At 43.5% G+C, this 17249-nt stretch overlaps 1 protein-coding gene across 1 annotated transcript in view; it reads right to left on the bottom strand.

The window, feature by feature from the left end:
- bchs (WD repeat and FYVE domain containing 3 bchs) overlaps window positions 1-17249 on the bottom strand; it is a 138903-nt gene that overhangs the window by 92289 nt on the left and 29365 nt on the right. Inside the window, exons 11-19 of the mRNA XM_089583227.1 lie at window positions 16476-16651; window positions 14570-14662; window positions 13392-13585; window positions 12567-12705; window positions 8846-8946; window positions 8601-8743; window positions 7203-7292; window positions 3457-3688; window positions 2262-2485 (exon numbers count right to left, since the gene is read on the bottom strand). Of these exons, the coding sequence (XP_089439353.1) occupies window positions 2262-2485; window positions 3457-3688; window positions 7203-7292; window positions 8601-8743; window positions 8846-8946; window positions 12567-12705; window positions 13392-13585; window positions 14570-14662; window positions 16476-16651 (1392 nt within the window). The remainder of the gene's footprint in view (window positions 1-2261; window positions 2486-3456; window positions 3689-7202; window positions 7293-8600; window positions 8744-8845; window positions 8947-12566; window positions 12706-13391; window positions 13586-14569; window positions 14663-16475; window positions 16652-17249) is intronic.

Raw genomic sequence — 17249 nt, 5'->3', positions numbered from 1 at the left:
AATGCCACAGCTGCGGGTGGGATCGAACCCGTGACTTTCATGTACTATGTGATGTTAGTGTACGTTAAGAACCACAGGAGGTCGAAATCATCCAGAGCACTCACCTACGGTGTCGCTCAGAGCCTGAGTCGCTCAGGGATGACAATCCTATAAAACCACACCAAATGTTCCATAACCGTATTTGCTGACCCAGCCAAACCTATACAAATTTTTCACCAGGGTCGGCTCTGATGCCTATTTCTGTCAACCACATTTTCCTTGCCACCTGCAACTTAAGAACGCAATTTCTTGATTGCAATAGACGAGGATTGTGTACAATTAAAGCAGCAGCCACGAAAACAGCACAGAAGCGCGCACGCGTACACAACAGCCCGCTCTGCACGCCTGCCCTCTTTGCTGCTGCCTCCCTTCCACCAACAACTGCTCAAGCACATCAAAAGCCATCACAGGGCGTTCAGGATTTTCTGTGCATGCGAACGATCGCAAGAGCCACAAAGCCCAGCAAATTTCAGAGAACTATGTTGCCTTTACTAGAACTCAATAAAAAAAAAAAAAAAAGACAGGCAACAATGAACATTTTTCTCAAACATGCTTCTTAGCTACTACTACGTTTCCCGACTAGTAATTTTTTTTTCCTGCCGTCCAAAAAAAAAAAAAAGAATGTTCCATAAAAACCTATGTATATTACGAGATTTTTTTCCAGATTTTAGCATGTCAAATTTCCACCTTGAATTATATATACGGATCCAAACAATTTTCGGCCAAAATCCGCAGCTACGGTTTCGTTATTATCCAGTGCCATCAACACCACATTTCGAGCGAGAGGAGCTGCTATCCAGCGGTGGCGTAGGTCGGTAGTTTTGATTCCGATGCCAGCTCACGTCACTACGCAGACCTGACCTTGTGACACCCAGGACGATCGCACCTCCCATGGTATCCGGGACCACAAAAGCAGTACTTGGCTGCTTTTAAAAGGGAAGGTAACCGTGGCTGCCGAAAGCATCGCTACCACGTAAAGCGCTTCCACATGATCTGGATTAAAGTAGGGAGAGCCTGCAGATACTGATACCAAATACGGGCCTATCTAGCCACGCTGTGCAGTTGGCTCTCGAACGCTTGGGCCAGTATTCCCGAGGAGCTCGCCGGCACCGAAGACGTTTTTTTATGGAAAGATATATCCGACAATGGCCTTTACAAGGACAGCACACCCGATGACAACTATCACTAAAATTCTGACTATGGACACTTCCAAAGCGTGCGCTGGAACCGGTCCGTGCATGCTCGCGGGGCACCCAGATCTGTATCTGGCAGATATTTGGTTCCCTTGCTACATGCCTCTTATCTGGCACGCCAGTGTACACAAATCATCAGAGGATGTTTGGCCTTTGTGACTTCTGGAATGTTTTTGAGCTGACTGCCTTTCCTTACACGCATTATAAGCGGATGAAAACTTTATTTTCCATTTTGCTATCCCCAAATTACATCTCGTATAATACCATATTTACACTGTTGTAAGTCGACCTATTTTTTTAAATTTGAAAATCCGAAGTGAGGGGGTCGACTTACAATCAAAACCAAGGATAGCACCATAAACAAAGGCGAGACAAACGAGATATTGGAGATGCTACAGCATGGTATCAATTTTGTTTGCTCTATGGTTCTATGCAGTAGCATTCGGCTATTCTGCACGCTTTTTCGGAAGAATTTTGCTTTTTTACTTTCAACTGCGCACTTAGCACTCAAGGGAGAGTCAATAGTTGATGGAAGGGCCGCTGTTCCTACCGCGGCGGCACCGCCACTCAGAACGGCAGTGCTTTCAGGGAGTGTCGGTAGCTGACGGAAGAGCCAACACCACTCATGCTGCACGCATAGCATGAATAGTTTGTCTATGGCTCTGTTTGACGCATTTAATGACTGTCAGCCACGTTTTACCAGCTTTAATGTAGTGCTCCGTCAGTCGTCATTTGTGTTCCGGGTCTGGTAAGCCTCCAGCGCTTGTTCACGGCTATATCAAGATGGCCATCATGATTTTTTCCCCGAAGAAATGAACAAATGAAATGATAAATGGTGCCTGAATGGGTTAACACATAAGAGAAATTGCAGCTATCATAGTGGCCTAGGCTCACAGGCTGCCTGAAAAGGGCAGCAACAACACACAGGTGTTCTATGACAGACTGGATGGCTGCCAAAGGAAGGAAGAAAGAAATGAAGGGCTGAGGCAAAGTCAGTGTTTGCTGCAGTGGTTTCAGTGTAGGACTCACCGGAGGTCCCTGGGTTCCAGAGCCTGAGCAGCGAGACGCTCCAACATGTACTGCAGTGGCAGGTGCAGGGGGTGGGACTCATCCTCCAGGGCTGGCCTGCAGCGCTGGAGCAGCTCGCCTGGCAGGCCAGCCTCACACATCACCTGCTGGTTGCGCTCAGAACGCACCAGAGACCGCAGCACCTCTGCCAGGTACAGCTGCAGCGTCAACTCCACCTGCAGCCACTGATGCCACAGGGGGAAGCCTAGTCACAACACTGAGTCCAACAGAGAGCCAACACTGAACCTTATATCTGCCAGAGAAATGAGGAAAACGCAACAATCCGCGTGCAAACGCAACACACAAAGGTACTGAACAGCAGTCAAATGAGTGTTGGCATAAATATGTGAACAGGTGTACGTAGCTGCTCTCATGCATCAAGGACTACAACAAAACACTTCTGTTGAGTCTGCCTCTCCTTGTCCACAACTGTTTGACGCTGTTTACGTTCCTCCAAAATGTTATGCCAACTGGAACAAATTTCTCTGTTGCAGTTTCAACGTACCACAAACATAGCACCAACAGGACACTTATCCTTGCTCCCTGTCATTTTCAAGGTTTTCTTTAATTGCAATAAGCTTCCCGTCTACCCATACTGCCACAGAGCTTTTTAATGTTTTTTGTTCCAAGCTTTTTGTGCTTACTACCACAGGCACATGCCCTTCCTTGGCCCACTTTGCTTGCTACAAGAAAGGAGTTATCATTCTTATGTACGCTACACACGATCAGACTGCTCCAAAACAATCATGAAATCATGATCACAAGCGAGGGCTTCTGTAATGGTAAGCTCCTCACCATCTTTAAACAGAATGTGACAGAGAGTGATGGGCATTTCGGTCCCGATGACAGCCGAGTGGACCTGTCACTATCAGTGCTGTCAAGCTTCCTTTCTTCTTTTTAAAGGGCACTAGTTTGCCCCAGTAAGCAGTTTATTTTTAGTGCATTTTGCATGCATTCTTGCCTTAGTGCTGTCACAGTTAATGTCTGAGAGAGGTGCTGGGTAAGGCAAAGGACTATACCTTCACTGAAAGGAACTACGCTCGGATAACTGTTCACTGTGAAGGAAGACATCACACCATTAACTGATGGGCATTACTGTAGTGGCCATTACTGCTACAGGGTTCAACTGTACCAGCAAATGCCACTATGGTCCTACCTGAGAATCGTGGCCATCGGCGATGGAAGGAACAAGATGTAGCATGGCCACGACTACCCCTGGGTGCACAATGAGAGGGTCCGGGCTGGGAGCCGACAGGTTCAGTGTGGCCAGCACAGGCTTTTTGGTCTGAGGGCTACCCTTGCCCGTGGTGTCAGGGGCTTTCTTGGGAACCTCCACAGTGCAGTGCAGGGTTGGAGGGCAGGTCACCAGCTTGGTCAAGGCCATGGGCCTGAAGGCAGCAATCGGAGGACACACATGCAGTGCTTTCAGTTGCATCTTGACAAGTTTAGGGCACAACCTACTTCCGATCCAGTGGACAGAAGTTCTCCCGCTCTCCCATGACAAAGCTGAGAATGCTTGCCACAAAACACATAGATTCAAATGTGCCCGAAATGTGAAAACACAACTGTTGCCATAAAGAGACAAAATTTAAAACACCTAAATTGGCCATCATTTCTGTGCTGCACGCATTGCCCATGAAGATGTTCAAAACAACAGCGAAACACTTTTTTCATTATTATACCACATTTGCTTAGACATGCTTGAAGGGCCACTGTGGAGGTTTTTTTCAGAGCCAATTATTCGAATTAAAGAGACTACCATACATTCCAGACACTCGGAAAAAAGAATTATTGAAATCGGAGCATGCAAGCAAAAGTTATTTCAGCTGGAAAATTCAAAATAAAAATGTCAGATGAAAACCCATTTCACTTGCCCAGTGCAGAGATTAGGCGCTGCTAATCATAACAGTGCCTTAAACACACGCGCCAGAAGCTTGCATGCAATTGCTGCCTTGCCAGGGCAGCCTACAGCCATGCATTTTCACTTAAAAAGTAATCCTCTGCAGTTCACCAGCGCCTGACCATCATCATGTTTACTGGTGTACTCAGACCGTGCTGGCGCCAACACATAGTAGTCCCTATTTCGTGCACACTGAGCACCACGCCGAATTCATCCAATACAAACCAAACCATGGACTGCCCAGATGGACAGCATGCACTATACCTTCTTGTCACTCCTTTTCAACCGGCAACGCAAGCATTCAATGCTGTGCCACGCAACTGAACTGACATATCCGACCTTGGCCACCGCCCTCGTGTGCACCAAGCATGTTTGAGTACAAAAGTACCAGCGAACGGCAAAAAGCTTTGAAATTACCGAGTTACACTCAGGGAATGTGCAAATAGTTTCTGCGGGCGTCGAAGCCAGCATGACCAGCATTTCAGTCTACCAGCAATGATATGGTGATCACAATGAGTCCAAATGAGTTCCTGCTGTAGAAGGAGTTCACTGTTAAATGGCAGAAGCTGCTGTACTAAGCTGCAGGCAACTAGCTCAGTGTGGTAAGAATATTTCTGAAACAGGAGGAAAAAGTCTCAAACCATTATACAGTCGCCAACTGATATTTTGGACTCAGCAGGACCCAAAAAATGGTTTGAATAATCAAAAAGTCAGGAAAATCCAGGAACTTATAAAAAAATAACTTTTCTGTGAAAAACCGGCTTCAAAAATTACAAAATTCACTGTTTCCACGTTCCGTTTCCAAGCAATAATATTATACTACATTAGAGCGAGTCATGCTTTCAAGTCTGCACCACCTCATGCCACCGATATGCACTATGTGTAGCAAGAACAACCTGTTTTCATGGGCAACAACTCTTGCGAAGACCAAGAGAGGGAACAGACGGGAGAAAGCGAGCAGAAGCAAGCGCTTTTATAGCACTGCATCTGACTGCAAACCATCCTCATTTGGCACGCACCACGGGTGTCGTCGGGTCGCAGCGGACACTGCAGCTATCCGATTTTCGACGCGACTGAGCACCTTGGCTCATGCGCCGTTCTTTGTAGACCCAGTGTCCCTATATATGCTGTGGGAGCATATACGAGAACCCTATGTACATTGCCTCGGTGGCACCTAAGAGCATGCTATTAGCTTGAGTGGCAACACTGAGGAACCAATAGTCAAGTCTATCCAAGCCAGTCTCTTCAACTGACACCGTTGAAATCCAAGATGGCGCCTTTCACGGCGGCGAAGAACTGGTTGGTTGTTACATCAATGGCCACTCGTGTCTATATTAGGTCAAAGAAACGAACTTTAGGTCAAAAAATGATACAGTATTGCTGCCGTCTGTTTCAGACAAAAAAATCTAACTTTTGGGCTCCACAGAGCCATAAATATCGGTCATGAACATGCACACATTCCTATGAAGTGCATGATGGTTCCTCAACAAACTCAGAAATACCATGCATGTCCAGATTATTGGAATCCAAAAAATCAGTCGGCTACTGCAGTTATGTAAACCCTAAATGAACACTTTGCCAGCTATAAAATATGAAAGTATTTCCACACGTAACCTGTAGGGGTGTGTGAATAGCAAATTTTTCGAATACGAATCGAATACGAATACTTGGTTCCGAATATCGAATCAAATATCGAATAATCAAGTACAGACACATTAAACCACTACAAAACATTTATTTGAGCACGCAAGAACATCACAGTTCAACTATAAATGATTAAATGAACACAAAAGGTATGTGTGGCTGCACAAAAAGTGTCAAGGTCTCGAACATTATTCTTAGAAGAGTGAAAATATCAGAGAGGATGACTACTACACAGCACTGATTAAGGCTAGCTTGCCATAAACACAAAAGCGCATCACTGGGATGAACATTAAAGGTTGTTGTGAAGGAAAACCAGCTGCTCCACGTGGTCAAGCAAAAGCAGTTCCCTTCTAGCTTAAACGACTTCTCCAGCCACAAAAAATGCCCTCTCACTTGGCACTAAAAATGCCCTCTCACTTGGCACTAAACTGGCACGTATTGCGAGGTACTTCGTGCACAGCTCTGACTATACCAGCTTCGCAGGTATAGCCACAAAGAAGCTCACCAGCGTAGTCAACTACGACATGGCCCAACGTTACGCATTGCTCTGGGCGCTGCCATGTTGTTATGTCTCTGTCTATGGGACTTGCGGACCAAAATGAACGCCGGTGCTCGCAATAGAATATTCGGCTAGATACGATATTTGCGCCAGGTCGAATATTCGAAACAACATGAATACTTAGATTTCGAATTGAATACGAATACTAAAAATATAATATTCGAATTATATTAGAAAATTTCGAATATTCGCACACCCCTAGTAACCTGCATAGAATGACCACATATACGCTCAAATGTTGTCAGGTGTGCACCAACTGGTGCAGCAGAATTGAGGAGATAGTAGGTACTACCAGCTACAGACGGGGTCAGCAATCTCACTGTCGTGCTGCAAGTATGTACTGTTGTACAAAAAAAAAAAAATGCAATACACAATTGTTGTGTTGTCTACTTGCAATGGTCTTGCTTTTTGCACTGCTGAGATCTTAGACATGAACCAATCTGCCAAACTGCACAATTAACGTCTACAGAAGAAGTGCTGCACAGACAACCGCTGTGAGTATTGGTGCTGAGCTTTGTGTGCCCAATGCCATCCTATCAATGCGCTGTTCTATACATGTAGGCAATCTACTGCCTGCCCTGAAACATAAAAGTTATTCGGAGTTTTCACAACATAAAATACATGAAAAGGTGCAAAGATAGAGCTAAGGCACCAGTATGAATTATTCTTCCTTGAGTAATCAAGACCTACACCAACAACAAGAACTACACCTCCATAAAGAAGGTTCCAATCAGAAAAATAATTTGGTAAACAGAAAGTATAGACAGACAACTCTGAGTGCTTATCACAGATTACCTACTTGTCAAAAGAATCGAGGGCCATGTCATACAACAACCGGATGACCACCAGTGCAGAAATGAGGGAGGTTGGAACCTTGGTCAGGTCAACACTGCATTGTGGAGAAAACATTTCTTGTAATATTAAGCTATACAATCACTGCACAACACATAGATGCTTCCCGGCTCTGCTTTGACCCATTATTTTTATTTTACGAATCATAAATAAAATACTGCATTTACTCGCGTAATGAACCCACTCACAAATGAACCCACCCCCACTTCTGCCATTGAGAATTTACTCTTTTTTTTTTAAGTGCTGGCTTTTTTTAGCGCATTCCCCAGTTTTGCGCCATCCAGCACAAAGAAGCGCCAGGATGCTGCATGCATGCCACTAACATCACAGTATGTTTATATCTTCTCATGCAGCTACTGCGAGGTTGGTGTGCTAGGCGAACTTGGCAGAGCACCAAAAAGTTGTACGCTCTTGACAGGAGCGCAGGTGCAGGTGGTTACTCAGCACATTGCTGCGCACCTGGAAGTCAGTGAGTGCTGAAACATTGGAGAGGAGTGTAGCAGCTTAAAATAGAATGCAATAAAACACCCTGTACACTGAAATGCTATGGAGAAAGCAGGACCTTCAGACTTCCAAGCAATTTAGCAAGCTCAAGGTTTGGAGCAAAAACGCCTAACCCTTCTCACACCACAGCTACTGCTTAAAGATTCGTATTACACACTCGCAACCGTCCTGCAAGCTTTTTTAACCTCTCATAAAAAAGAGCATCTGAGCTTTATCTCGCCACAACTGGCCAGCGACCTCGACCATCACAAAATCATTGGATCGCGTCGTGACAACAGCAGGCACCTTTTGAAGCGAACGATGCTAAACACTGGCGAACGAATGCAAGTGAGATAATAGTGAGAGAAAGCTGGTCATATGCTTTCAGAGCATGTGTCACACAACTAGCCAGCTGGGTGCCTTCGGTCCGCTAGGAGTCGTTGCAAAACCAACAAACAGGAAAAGAACACGAAATAGTGGTCATTGAGAAAGGGAAAGAAAAAGAGACAGCAAAAATCTAGACCAATGACTTTCAAGTAGGATGACATGAACTTTTTCATACCCTTGCTTTTCAGCACTTTATATATAATGCCCTCACTGCAATTATCACAGCAAGGCAATTTTAGTTATTCTTCCCATATAACAGACATTTTGACACACCTAACATGCTCACATATCCTTCCTAGGGGTACTTCCGATAAAACAAACTTCTGATGCGACAAAAATATTTTCATCGTCTCTTGAACTTCATCTTAAAAGGAGTCTAATATTTATGCTCTGCATGCCGCAAAACTTCAGAGCCATTAAGTTTAATGTACTTGAATTTCAAGCTTCTTGGTATTACGATGCAACAAGGGCTTACCTGGAATCATTCTGGCCAGTAAATACAGCGTGAAACAAGTTTTCCTCAGTTGGCACAAAGCTAGTGTCCACAGGACAAATGTCTGTGTTGGTTGTAAAACAGCCAAGAAGCCGCACAGTGTCAGCAAGGCTTGTCTGGCAAATCTGAAAGAACACGGTGTGGTGAAATATAAACAACATGTAAACATCAACAGCAGAAAATTACGACACAAAATCAGAGCCACAATATTCAAACGTCAGCAGTACCTCTGTGGCGAAGAACTTGGCATTGGCTGGTTCGTATCGCATAGCGACTGTCATGGTGCTAAAAACAGTCCGCAGCAGGGAAATTATCTGCTTCTTTTCAACTGAAATAATAGATAAGAACCACATGTAAAACACAGTGCAAGAAAGATGTACTAGACAAATGAATGCACACACATGAAACCATAAAAACATTGGGAAACTGTAAAATCCCTTCCTCATCAAATAAAACAGCATCCAACCAGCACTCTCTATTGCAACCTTTCATACAGTGGTTAATCATCTCTGAATGTACAAGTGAGAGCCTACTCATTCTTTACCCTTGCGGCTGACATCCCCGCGCATGGGAAGAGAAGACACAAAACTGCACTACAGCCTATTCTATTGCACCTCTGATGTATGTGCTCCTATGTTAAAACATCTGCACCTGGTTACAGCCATGCAAAACTGCTATGTTCAGTTTGCAAGAGCACTGAATTATCTGTGCGTTTTTGCAATAATGGCACACAGCTGCTTGTTAAAGTCTATGGTCAAATTTTATTACAGAAAGGAAGTTAAAGTCCACATTAAACATTCTTGTCTGCAACATCTAGCTGCTTCACCAAGTGTAGAGCATGAGCAGTCTAGAATATGGTCAATACAGATTTTGTCATGCTTTATTACCACAATGTCATATGAGTGCTAAGTGACAAAAAGAAGTCTAGTTAAGTGTTCACTTCACATTGCACGGCACAGTACATCCTTATCCTGGCTCCAAGAGACGTTTTTATCAAACAAGTTTTTGAAATTTAAATAAGAACACTAGGAAAAAAAGTGACAAGCTTTTAGAGCAGATACTAACTGCAAGCGTGATGCAATTATTCAAAGTGGTCTTAAAAATTCTATAATTTCAAATTTTTCACTTCAACCAACCAACCTCCCTCAACACTGTTGCCTACATGAACCAGGATGAGAACATAAGGTTGACTTCATCTACACCACTTGTCATATCACGACTGCCCTTATATAGTAGCACATATAAGATACATTTCACTGAGTGACAGACAAACACAACAGGCGACAAGTTACACAAAAGCAGCAAGAAATTGCAGAACGAAATTAAAGACATTACAAGGGAGGATGGATCAGCCAAGAGGAAGCATGTTCATCTCTGTTACTTGAATACAAACTAAACATATTTTAGAATTCAATGAGCTATCACAGCTCGACTGTATGAAGCATGCATGTTAAGCATTCAGTCATTGAGGATTCTCTGCACAGCACGGAATACGTCTATTAGCTGCAGGCTTGTTGAGTAAGCATGACTTCGAAATGCAAGCCAAGTGTGGATCTGTGCATTAATTTATGAACAGATAAACATCTTTCCTTAAGCTACAAGAGGAATATGAAAGGCACTGCTACTAAGTGCCACCAGTGTTATGAAAAACCTCAAAATCTACATGGTGCTACATTTTATCATTTGGTAATGCAACAGGTACTACAAGCATGCCAGTTACTTTTAATCAATAAATGGTTTGTTCACACAGCATGCACTGCTGATACACTATTGTTCATTCCTGTTGTTGCTCACCCACCAACATCAGCATAAATCAAGCAAGTGGCAACAAGTCTTCTAGTTTTTTGATATACATAATGCATGTTATCCCATACCTGCTCTTCACATAGATATCTATAATGCAGCTTGTACCCGTCACGCATCCCTTACAAGAAATGTTTTGGCAAAGTGTCATTTTGCAGAAAGAGTAGGAACACAGCTGCTTGATGCAATTCAAAGACTGTTCTGAACAACTGGTGAATTTCCATCGTTACTTCCAATCTGCAGTGTCGTTACAGTAGAATCTCCGATACGAATCTCAAAGGTCGCAAAAATATTCATATCATATAAAATTTGTATTATGCAAGACAAACAAAATCTATAAGCACAAGCATGGAAATGCATTCACGCAGCTCTGTTTGCGGATGATGGGATTTACTAACGGCTACACGCCACCACTCACTCGCAACGTCATAAATGTGCGGGCCGTGCGCCCCCTCATACTGCTCGCCGTGTGTATCGTGTGACTGGCGACCATGTGTTGGAGATGTGCGGGCAACGCTTAACTCCTTCCTTACCATGCCCACTGAGCATCATTAGCCCGCTAACGATGATTTTTCACAGCGATTACGGAGCCTGCCGCGTTGCTTACAACCACGGTGCGCATCAGCTTGTAGTCAAAGAACTGAAGTTTCATTTCCGATGTAGTTTTATCTTTTCCCGCAAGGCGGCATTTTTTAAAAACACACAGCAAAAATGTGGTATCGCACTCATTGCCCACTAGCGATGACTTCGCCGCTCAACTTCAGTGCCTTCCGCATAGCTCACGGGCATGCTGCTGCATCTGGCTAGTAATTAGACAAATAACATTTCGTTTTGGATGTAGTTCTTTTTTTCCTGCAAAGCGGCATTTTTTGAACGTGCTCCGAAGACACGGTAACGAGGAAGTCGCTTGGCACCCTCCACATGCATGACGTGTGTTCCAAACCGCCACAAATCTCAGGACTCCACTTTGTCTGCTATTGATTTTATCAATGACCCAAGCAGCAGTGAGTCGGAAACAAAGGAAACCAGCCTGGAACAGAGGCAGCCATGCTGCAGTGCCCAACTATAGGGTTTCCAGTTATTATTTCGTAGAAAGAATGCAATTCAAGATAGAAGATTGATTTTTTTTCAAAGATAGTGGCAAATAGGATACCAAACATTTTGCATACTTCAGAAAATTATTATCATTTTTTTCTTTTGTCTTTATAAGTTTTGTAAAATTTTTACCCAAAATATTGTTTAGTGGCAATTAAAATTTTCTGTCACAAAACGCAATTCGTTATTCAGTTTTATATGCCTAAAAAGCATATTTATTTAGCCTTGTGTTCCTGTATTGCATTAAATTTTAAATACCATAGTTTTTGCAGAAAAAAAAAGCTACTGAAACCAACAAAAAACAGTCATTTTCCCCATGGTAAGCAAAAGAGTTCATGCTCGAGAGTGCAGTTGTGGCTCGTGTGTTCGTTTCATCCGTAGCGGTATGGAAGAGCACTTGGAACACCTGATATTTTGCACTTCGTACAGAATGCACTCCAGCCAAGAAATTTTATGAATTCATATCATCCCAGAATTCATATCAATCATGGTCGAATCAACAAGATTCTACTGTAGCGAGATTTTTGCAACTGAAACTGATTATTTCATTCACCCAACTGTACCAACAACTTTTCACTATTTTGTCAGCAGCTGCAGTCTTTGCTTCTCCTCTAAACCACAATGGGAACAGACTGTTGGTGTTATATTTTCATCCAACTTTTAATTAAATTCAAGCGTACACATTTTGTCAAGAAAACAAAATCAGGCACATCTTTAGTATTTTTGCAAAATGTTTAGAACACTGTTAGCTGTTTAAAATTTTTTCTAGCTCACTTTTTTTTTTTCACACTGGCAACCACTGAAAGTATAGCATCTCCAAGGCTGCACCTCTGGGCTTTTCTAAAATTTTCTTGCAGCAGCTTAAACCTCTAAGGAAGAAAGTCTGAGGCAAAGGCCCGCTATCAGTGCCATATAGTAGCTGTGCATATGGACCTTTGGGTAAAAAGCTCTGAGTCTCAAAACCCTTCGATGTGACCATGTGACAGGATATTACAACATCCAGCACAAGAAAGTAAAGCAGGTCTACCATGCCACCCGTGAGTGCCTCACCTGTGTTCCATGGCTCTCTTGGTGGGTCAGCCAGGCACCCTTCCATGGAGACAAGAACTGACATGACGTAGACAAAACCACCCACTTTACGAAAAACAGTTCGAGTCCTGTGGCTCTCCCGAAGCACAAAAAGAAGTGACTGGAAATGATAGCAAAAAAAAAAATATTGATCAGTCTCAAGATAACCGTTTCCAATCTTCTCAAGTCATACAATCCTCAGCAGTCATAAACCGAAACAGAAGTTCATTGATGCCTCTACGCACCAATGAGTAGGGGGTAGGGGGTGTACAGCTACACTGAGCCTCTAAACAGAAGATGATGGCAGTGCACTTCAAGGCAAAAACCCCGTACTCAGAACAAAATGCTTTGTGGCCCTCGCTTTTTCATTGCCCATACCAACAGCAACTGATGCTTCACTCATCACCTCATACAAGTTGCTAAGGATAAACAGTAACACACTGCTATCTCAAAGTATGGGTGGAGCACTTGAAGTGAGCATTTTGGCTGTTCTGACACCTGATCTGTATTGCAACCTCTGTATTCCTTTTTTTTTTTTGGCCTTCCATACAGTGGAAGAAGTGCACCTTCGATGTGCAACTATAAAAAAGATAAAAAGGTATTCTAACACATCAGAAATTTTGGAGTTAGCAAAGAGAGCAGTAAATGATGCAGTATGCACAGCAACCACACAAGTGAGCATTCTAACTTTTGTGGTTACAAGCACACAGTCACTTGCGGATGTGGCTGCTTAGCAAAAGCAAAACAGCTTACAAAACAGTCACCGACTCGGAGAATGCCGCTAATGAAGCTGCAGGTGAAACTAACCTTGAGGATGTGGTTCTTGAGGTCGAGAGCCAGGGGTGGCGCTGTGTGCATGAGCCCAAGCAGGGTGCCCATGTCGTCATCACCCCCATTGCTCAACACTAGCTGCTGCACCACAGCCAGCGCCTGCTGCCGGCACAGTCGGTACGGCACCAGGTTGTGGGCGCACCGGGCACCCCCACACTCCCTGAACACACCTGGAGGCACCAGTGAAACACCAAAAGTTACAGAATGCACAAGCATAAAGTGCCGTAGCTTTTTCTTCATCGCACCCACATCTATAGCCACGCTACATGGGCATTTAAAATGTCTTCTAAACAACTGTCAGTTCACCCAACTGCTGATCATGTGCTACTACGCAATCATGCCATCATTTGAAAAACAGGCGGGTTTACAATCGTATTACAGGCGGGTTTTTATAGTATCGGCATTAAGTTAACAAACCTTAGCCCACACTATCTACAATGATATTTTTTATTCACAGTGCCCAACACAGTGCACAACAAAGCAGCTTTAGTAGTCATCTTCGATTGCTACCCTCAAAACAAAGTGAAAGACTTTTCCACTTTTTCGTCATTACTTTTTCATCATTACTTATAACTGTAAAACAGCAGAAGTGGCACAACATGAGTGAATGGACAACAATGCAAAGGCATAAGTGACGAAAAAGCAATGTTGTTAGGAAACAGAAAAAAGAAAGGAAAGTGCCTCGCTTAGAGCAAGACTTTGAACCATAACTTGTGTCTAATAAAGAAGAAAAAAAGTTATGTGAAATCATGCTATACAATAAACACATCTTTATCACAGCAATACGATTTGTGTTTCAATTCAGCTGGAATACAAAGCCTGTGAGTGGATTTTTTTTCAGGTAGCTGAGAACAAAAAAATTGCACTACAGGCAAGCCATACCATACACTGAAAATGACTGAAGAGGAACCAGTGTAATCAAGACACCTCATTGCACAGAAAAAAAAAAAAAAATGTGACGAGGGAAAAAGTACTGCACACTATAACACATTCAGGAGACAGCAACAATTCACTGTACTAGAAACATCTTGCCACTAATATTTGTATCACACAAGTAAAACCACAAAACCTCGAAACGTACTCAGTAGAAAATGCTTCTCTAAAATTTGCTGTAAATTATGTGTCACTTATAGATTTAAAATATGAGTACTCACTTGCATTGTTTGAATTGCCATTCAACAGGACAGTGAGAGTCTCCATAACAAGTGAGCCCATCTGCTGCTGCTCATCAGGGATAGGAACCTTTGCTGAAGTGCACAAAAAAACAAGGTACCTAAGTGCCATTAAAATATACAGACACACACACAGCACATCCAATGTCAACTAACATATAACAGCTGCCACATTACAAGTAACCATTAAAATGTGTATTTGTACAGCTTTACCCCGATATAGTAAACTTGGATATAGTAAAGTGAAACTGCAGTTCCACTTCGCCTTCCATAGACGACTGCTTTTTTATTTACAGTAAAATTTTTTTTGCCAAGAAATGGCTATAGTAAAGAGCGTCTGGCTGTGTCAACGTACTTCCTGCAGAATGATGACATCATGGCATGTGCGAAGCCTAGAATCGCGAGGCCAACAGAGCCCAACGGACGCAAATGGATACCAAAGACAATAAAACAATGTTTCTTTACTTATATATTTTTTTTTTAATGGCTTCACCACATGCTCGATAGCGCGAGGAGAAGCAAACTTTTCAAAGGCCTTGGGGCCGCGAGACAAAGCGCATGGCATGCACGGAAAAAAAAAAAAAGGAAAGCTGGGAAAGCTGGCTATGAACAACTAGTGAAGGCTGCATGGGCTGCTGAGAAAGGAAAGCTAGCAAAAGTGCAGTGAGGAGTAGGGAAGGGAAGAAAAGGGCGAATGTGCGGAGCATGACAGTGGGGGAGCAGTGGCAAGAAGCATGGTGGCACTGCGCGGGTGGTTTTTCCGTGCTTGACTGTGTCGCGCATTTCTTTACTGTTGCCTCTTAAATGATGCTGAGACTGTGGAAGTCGATGCCGAGTTCAAGCAAAGCTTTGTTTTTTTTACATGGAATCAAACTGATGTTATATTACAGGCTGCGCTGTATTTGTGCAAATGCGGTACTTCCACAAGACGTACACGAAGTCGAAACCATGATGACATAAAATGTGATATCAAAAATAATTAATCATCACATAAAGGTACCTAAGAGAATGATGGAAGGTATTCCCGATAGTAGTAGCCAGCTCATCCTCAGAGCCATGCCATCACCAACAACTGATATAGTAAAGACACTGATATAGTAAAGATTTTTGCTGGTCTGAGTTACTTTACCATAGAGGGTTTACACTGTACAGACCTCCAGTTCACACCGAAAAAGTTTGCACAGTATCAAATTTCACACCAGTAATCTATATATATTTTTAGGCTTGGGGCCAAAATCACTTGCAAATGCTGTCCAAAACATCTTTATCCATTCAAACAGGTTAAAGACCTTGCACCAAGTACCTCATACAGTAGAATCTCGCTGATACGAATCTTGCAGAGTAGCAAAAAATATTTGTATCACCCGCAATTCGTATAATTGAAAAACGCACAAAATCCATACGCTGAAGCACAGGAAATGCTTCCACAAAAATCTGCTTACTGACGGGGCTTATTTGCAGCCTCACACTATCGCGGTGAGGCATACTGCACGACTGGCAATTTGGCATTGGTGATGTGTGGGCCGCGCAGCTCAAGGGTGTGTTCACGGCTCCTGCATTCAAATCACCTGTAGGGGCTCAGGAATGTGTTCGGAACACCGAAAATTTTGCATATTGTACACAGTGCATATAGGCCAGGAAATTTCAAAAATTCATATCACCCCGGTTCCCATCAGCGAGATTCTACTGTATCACTGTATCTCGTCTTCGCACTGGACTGTTTAAAAGCAGTATGATATCAGCACAGCAACTTTCATTCACTTCCACTTCTGTGCCAAAAACCTACATACAGAATTTGCTGCAATAAGCCAGGCATTTTCCCACGGAGAGAACAGCTCTGTGCCAGATAAGTAACAGGCTGGCCCAACTGGGGCGCCACATGCCTTACCAACAGGTTCTGCCGCACCATCAGGAAAGGCCTCCTTGAGCACAGTTGCATAGCGATGCAGGCACGTGACTAGTACCTCCAGCAGCCCTACTTCCCGATAGACGTCCTTAAAAACAGCATTGTGCTGCAAAATGTTGGCCAGCGTGTGCAGGCATATAATGGAGCATGAAATCGAGCTGCAAGAGACAGCAGTGCCACCATTAGATCAAAAATACAACACCACATGACTGCTATGGGCAATGGCAAAGTTCTGTGCAATACATACCTAATCACTCTAGCTAGTGACAAGAACACCTGCTTCAAAGCATGCTGTAGGTTACCTTTTCTACATCCACTGAAGCCATGAAACGCCTACCCACATAAAGACAAACTAGGGAAGAGCTCCACGACCATACAAAAAGGTTGCAGTAAAGGATAAATTGTTTAAAAAGAGTTCACCTCTTCTTCCATCTATTCACAATACTATAAAGCTGTGCACTGCATTCCCAGTTGTGCTGCATCAGTTTATGATAATTACACTAAATGGTTTGGTTTGGTTTATGGGGTTTAACGTCCCAAAGCGACTGAGGCTATGAGAGACGCTGTAGTGGAGGGCTCCGGAAATTTCGACCACCTGGGGTTCTTTAACGTGCACTGACATCGCACAAGTACACGGGCCTCTAGAATTTCTCCTCCAAAGAAATTCCAGCCGCCGCGGCCGGGATCGAACCCGCGTCTGTCGGGCCAGCAGCCGAGCACCATAACCACTGAGCCACCGCGGCGGCAATTACACTA

The sequence above is a fragment of the Amblyomma mixtum genome, chromosome 3, assembly GCF_055824585.1.
Source record: "Amblyomma mixtum isolate Tamu chromosome 3, ASM5582458v1, whole genome shotgun sequence".
Classification (NCBI taxonomy): domain Eukaryota; kingdom Metazoa; phylum Arthropoda; class Arachnida; order Ixodida; family Ixodidae; genus Amblyomma; species Amblyomma mixtum.
Note: the sequence above shows the minus strand (reverse complement) of the source record. Positions and strands in the feature narration are given on the sequence as shown.